A 6140-nucleotide genomic window follows, 5' to 3' on the forward strand; every position below is an offset into this window, starting at 1 on the left:
AGCTGGCGCGAGCTGTATTTTAGGAAATATCCCATCCACGGAATCTCCCAGATTACTGAAAAGTTTGGAATCGGGTTTTAATGCAGGAGGAATACACAAAACACATACACACCATCTCAATACACTTCCATTGAGTAGTATGTGCGTGTGTGCATGAGTGTGTTGGGGCGGTGGAGGGGGGGCAGGGGGGGTCCTCTGGGAGTGTCTGATCCAACAGCCAGCAGAATACTCTGCTGGCACACATGGAAAGACCCACATTAAGATAGCTCATCCTGTCCACCCACAGACAAGAGCCTTTCAATTGCATCTGAGGGCTCTGTGCTGACACCTCTTAAGAGGCAAGAAGACAGGCCTCAGCCCTGACATGGAAAAGCATTTTAGACACAATTACAGTTTGATTAACATGAATGTCGACTTTATTTCCTCCCTGCCATATCTAATACATGAATTGCAGGCCTGAATAGGGTAAATTCACCCATGACATACCTGTCATATCTAGAGGAGGCATTTGTGTGTTGAAACCCCTTTGAAAAAGTCTGACGTTGGCAACATTATTTGTCTGTATATTCACATTGAAACATTTTTGGAAAGTTCAGCTGCAATCAATAGCCAATTTAATCAAAGTACCGACGAGACAGGTTATTTGTCAAACCAATAAATCGACTTCCAAAGAATAATTCAAGTTGTTCTATCTCACGCATGAGTTAATAAAAAGTCAATATCAAATCATCATGTCAATTTTAATGACAAACCATTCAAGTCCTATCACATTCCCCACAAACATATCTGACCGGGCACGACTAACACAACAAGCAGGAACGCCATCCATGGTGATCAATTGGCCGTTGTATAATTGTTTAACTTAGATAAGGGAAAATGGACGCAAGGGTCAACAATCACAAGTCATTCATCCTTAATGAAACTCTCACTTCCACAGAAAGGGAGAGAAGCAAACACATTGTCAGCAAATAGTAGTTATCCACCAGTAATCAACTTAAAAATTTTACTTTAACATTTTACAAAAAAAAAATGGGGAAAGGTACTATTACAATATGTGCATGCAAACAGAAATACTTCCTTGCTATTGCAAAAACAAAAACACGATATTGCATCTTCTAACCACTGTGTATTCACTAAAGCCTAGAAAAATGTAGAACAAACATATCAATATTTTCCATCACACATTATTATGTACAGAGTATTTCCATTTATAGACAGTTGCCTTTTATACAAAAAAGATGTTCAGACTTCCACTGGAAGGAAAATTCATTTCAGCGTTGCAGAAATATTGCTGCCCTAAAACACCAGGAGTCCTTTCATGAGAGCTATTTGTGGCCAAATCCATGAATCCTCTCTAAGCTCTCAAACAAACAAAACCAAAAGTAGTGCAGTGCACTGTAAGTACACCGTCTGCCGCGCTCTGACACCAGACGAGCGACCCCACTGGACTTCCTGGGTGTCATCTGAAAATAGAAAAGAGAGAGAGAGACATTGCATAAGTACAGGAACCTGATGTGGAGAGGTGCAAATCATGGATATTGGGCCGTTCACACGTCCTCAAACCTGAAAACCCAGCCTTTGAATACTCTTTAGTGGGTGGAAGCAGCCTAGGAACCCCAGGGGCCATTCTGGACCTCAGTCGGGTGACTACGTATATTGACTTCACTATGGGTCATTCTGAGCCAACTACTGACTCTTGTGATACCTGACCCTAAATGCCACTTATTTTAATTATCCTCAACACAATGACGTTTAACGGGTAAAAAAACGGATAATATACATTATACCTATGTAGATAGAATCGTGATCACAATAACAAGGTATGAAATGTGTTTTGAGAAGACCTACAATTTAGATTCCAGTCATTGCTTTTGGTTAGAAAAACAACCAAATCAACACTCCACCACCCATCTATTAATGACACACGATCTTACCACAGTCGTCATGGAAGACATCGTGGAAGCAGTGCAGGATTCCATATCCACACCTGCAGTATGAACAGCCCTTCTTAACCCACTCCCCTTGTGGAATCATGCCACAGGTCCTGCTCATGACGACAGAGGGAGAGAAGTTAGTCAAGTAGGAAGCTACACCAACTATATGCTCAGTTTGATGCATATGGACGTTCCTGATTTATACCTGATTCTTTTGTCGTATTCACAACTCCGTCCGGTAAAGTACGGAGGACATGCGCAAAAGCTCCCCAAGATGCAGGTCCCACCGTTTTTACAACAGTCCCGACTTTGTTTTGAGCCTTTGGATACAAAAAATAGTATTATTGTTTCTAATAACAGAATGTCCTTAAGGAGTGAGAGAAAGGAGATTACATTTTTTGTTAATCACGCTCATTCTAATTGACAATGTCCAGGGCACTGGGCAACACGTTCACACACATTCCTTCTGTCTAATGTCTTCCATCAAGGGGCAATAAAACCTAGCAGCTTTGTCGAGGGTAGGTCGACAAGCAAAAAAACTGGGGAAAAAAACGCCATAACTAAATCATATGCTCCAAGGTCAAGCGCACTGACATTGTCGATAAACATTGCACCCAAATCAGAACTCACTTCCTGTGAGGCCAACGAAGGGAAGAACTGATCCTGCATCCCGATGTTTAGCGTTTTCGTCTGGCGAGTTCCTCTCATTGAATTGGTTCAAATATTCAGCGTGCTGAGGTTTCCCGGAGTCTTGTGTTCTGTTGCATTCAGGTCCATCACAAGCTAGAATGCAATAGCCTAAATTTTTATTAATTCACTTACACCACGTTGTCTCAGTCAAAAGCAGGATTTTGTCAGAAAACCGTAGTTTAGCTTACCTGCAGCAACCGTGATGACCTGGAAGGTAACAAGAGTGGACAGTAGAGTCCTAGAACACATTTAAAACAGGTTATCCCCTTTTAAGAACAATTCATTTTCTATATGAAACGGGCGTTATCGTGACAGAAGTCGATATTATTTTTTTAGCCGTATTGATCCCAACTTACCTAAAGAGCTGGATTGAACTCATTTTTCTCCTTTACGTGCACAAAACCACAGTAGTCCTACTCAGCAGCAATTTTACTACTTCTTTGAGGCTCTCCCAAACACTAAATTAGAAAGACTACTCTTCCAACTCTACACCCCAAAAAGCTTGCCAGGTGATGCTCTCGTTCGAGCTGTAGCCTATCCACAATTCTGGCCATCCGACTTGAGGATAAATGTCTCAACCCCTTTCTCAAAGGCCAATTAGCACCTATTGCCCTGCCTTCTCCAGTCCCATACACAAACATGAGATCACACCCACCTCCGGAATCTCGACATGCAAATTACCTAGCGGCCCTGGCTCTGTTGGTTAAGTTAAAAACTGCCGATAACGACGCTTTTATCCTACAAGCATTTAAATAACAGCAAGAGTTTGCCACACCGATATAACCTCATGTCATGTCAATATCACTTCATGTTTAGATTACCTGAGAATATTTTACAATATAAGTATACTTATTTTCAGCAAGTTGGATACTATCTGATACAATATACAGGACATCAATGAAAATCACAGACATATGTAATGTTGGACACAACAAATGGCAAGGTAAGCGAAAAGACAGAATAGCAATCAAACATGCAAAACAACACAGATATATTTTTGTGGGCCTTATAGTTTTCCCAATCTGCTTTCAGCTGGTCAAGGAGATCTCAGAGAGAAAGGAATGGGTAGTCAATTCAACTGAGGCCATTTGCATGCACTGGGAGAGGGTAGGGACAGCTTAGATATCTGCATAGTCTGCCTGTGTGCATATCAATGCTTCATACATTTCACAGACTAAGTCTCTTTGCCAGCTGCCTTACCATAACAGTGAATCAAGTTCCTGAGTTCCTAGATGCCCCCCCCCCTCCCCAGTGTCACGGTTTTCTAACTGGGAAGTGACCTTACTACAGATTCTCAAGTACTGGGAGATGCCACACATTGACTGATTGTTATAATGCCAGAATCTAGATCACACAGTACAATAAGTCTAAATGACTGTGACTAAATGTAAATGACTAAATGTAAGTCAATCTGATGGGCCTCTGTATTTAGACTTGGGAAATAAAAAAAGGATGGGGAGTCGGGTCGCCGAATGGTTAGGGAAACAGGCAACCAATCAGAAGGTTGCTGGTTTGATTCCCAGACATGCAAAACAACATTGTGTCCTTGGGCAAGGCACTTCACCCTACTTGCCTTGGGGAGAATGTCCCTGTACTTACTGTAAGTTGCTCTGGATAAGAGCGTCTGCTAAATGTAAATGTAAATCAGTGTTATCAAATACCATTGTTTTCTTAACGTTCAAAGTAAACCACAGTGGGTGAAACATTGCCCCTTCTACCTCATAAAATGTACATGAACAACAGCATGCATATCTTATCTAAATTTTGCCAGTTGCAAGGCTTGTCATGGTCATGAACCAACAGTCAACAGACAAGGTCAGAGAATCACTGCTTCTTTCTCATAAAAAGTCTTCTTTCGCATAAACAAGTGCAGATCCCCAAGTATGTTATTATTTAACCTGCTTTGCGATTATACTGTGGAAGAGCAGATAATTGGTGCATGACTCAATGTAGAGGTCTGACAGGACTAATGAACAGACAGACCTAGTTAAGGAAGCAGCAGTCACCTGAATGTCTATTCTCTCCTAAGGAACAGACAGTTGTAATTAGACTGCATCTGCATGTTCCTGCTACGTGAAATGTCTTTATTGAATCTGGGCACAGGGGACTTAGAATCCTGTTCTTACAGAAGAGATTTGTGTTCACTGTGTTTCTACAGGAAATGTCTAGAAATTATGATTGATATATACACAACATCTGCAGTGACGAACCCTACTCAACACAGACTCAATAGTCTCTTGACTTGTTCAAATGTTTTAAATATGAAGTGATTTTATTCAACTGAACCTGTGTAAGCATGTATTTAAGTAAAGTGCATTTTATTGGGATTTCTCTGATAGTTATTCACATATCCGGGTGGAATGTAAAATAATTAAGAGGAATTCTATACAAACTGGGTATTTTTGTAATTTAGTTTCTAAAAACTAACTACATTAAGTTATCATGAGTTTGGGGGGGGGGGGGGGGGGGGGGACGCAACCTGATAAAGTGCCAGACAGAAATGATAATTCACATGTCTGTGCAGCTGCTGGAATCTGAGTGGTCTTAAATCAACCGCAGGGCCGGTAGTTCATGTGGCAAAGCACAACCTTAGACAGTGTCCATGGGAGAGGTGGTCAATGTTAGTCCATGAACCGATAATAGGCGACCTTGGTCACACTGATAAACAAATAGTCCCATCTGTCAAACACGTCAAAGGGTTTTGACGTGGGGCAACAGTAAGTCGTGTGACTTCACAACAGACTTGTAGATTCTCATCCTGCTGTTCAAAAATGAGTAAAAATAGATTTCACAATAATTAAATGTTCGCCTTCAGCTGGAGGAGAAATAATTTCATTTGGAGATAATGAAAAGAATTCTAGGAATTTAATGAAAAATGTGAACTATGCGTTAGAGCCATGGTAGGTGTATGTGGGTGTGCATGTGTGTGTGTGAGTGGGGTTAATTACTGATGAATTATGGCGGCAGGTTATCTTCAATGATGAATCAGAGCCGAATTATGTCCGCTAATAACTGGGAAGTAAGGGAGGCCTATTGTTGGTTTTCAAGGTCAGAGATCTTTTAAAATATATTTTTTGTAACCTTTTTTTCTCCTGGTTACCTTGAGGGGGCTTGGTTGTGACAGAAATAGGAGGGAGTCAAAAGGTGATTTACTCTGTCTATGCCCAGGTGCATTGGTGTCTGGCAAGGCTGACAACCTGTCATGTTTCCTGTCGGGAGCATATGTGAGGTAATTAGAGTGACAGAGATGGGAAAAGGGGAATTGCAGGTACTGATTTATACCTGAGATGCAATGGTGAAACTACACACCAGAAACTGTTGAATAACACACAACAGTGAGACTGGCTAGAACTTGAAAAACTAAATCCCCTCTGGTTTAATCTACAAAATTAGTATATTCAAAAGTAGATTCTGTAAACAGAATATATATATATAACATTTAAGCAAACAATCTTTCTTGATCCATTGCATAAGTAGGCAATAAAAGTAATGGCTGCGATGCTACTAAATAACAAA

General features: G+C 40.8%; 1 protein-coding gene across 2 annotated transcripts; it reads right to left on the minus strand.

The window, feature by feature from the left end:
• Positions 1 to 721: 721 nt before the first annotated feature.
• On the minus strand, positions 722 to 3141 carry tdgf1 (teratocarcinoma-derived growth factor 1). 2 transcript variants are annotated; one of them, XM_084693590.1, is made up of 6 exons: positions 2981 to 3141; positions 2813 to 2862; positions 2565 to 2717; positions 2140 to 2254; positions 1935 to 2044; positions 722 to 1463 (listed from the first exon to the last, which is right to left on the minus strand). In XM_084693590.1, the coding sequence occupies exons 1-6, from the start codon at positions 3001 to 3003 to the stop codon at positions 1363 to 1365; spliced, it is 552 nt and encodes a 183-aa protein (XP_084549716.1). In that variant the 5' UTR covers positions 3004 to 3141; the 3' UTR covers positions 722 to 1362. The 2 variants fall into 2 exon arrangements, with proteins under 2 accessions (XP_084549716.1, XP_084549715.1); XM_084693589.1 differs by having other exon boundaries at positions 2565 to 2732.
• Positions 3142 to 6140: the final 2999 nt, after the last annotated feature.

Source organism: Hypomesus nipponensis, chromosome 27 (assembly GCF_054491055.1).
Source record: "Hypomesus nipponensis isolate SF chromosome 27, ASM5449105v1, whole genome shotgun sequence".
In the NCBI taxonomy this organism is placed as follows: domain Eukaryota; kingdom Metazoa; phylum Chordata; class Actinopteri; order Osmeriformes; family Osmeridae; genus Hypomesus; species Hypomesus nipponensis.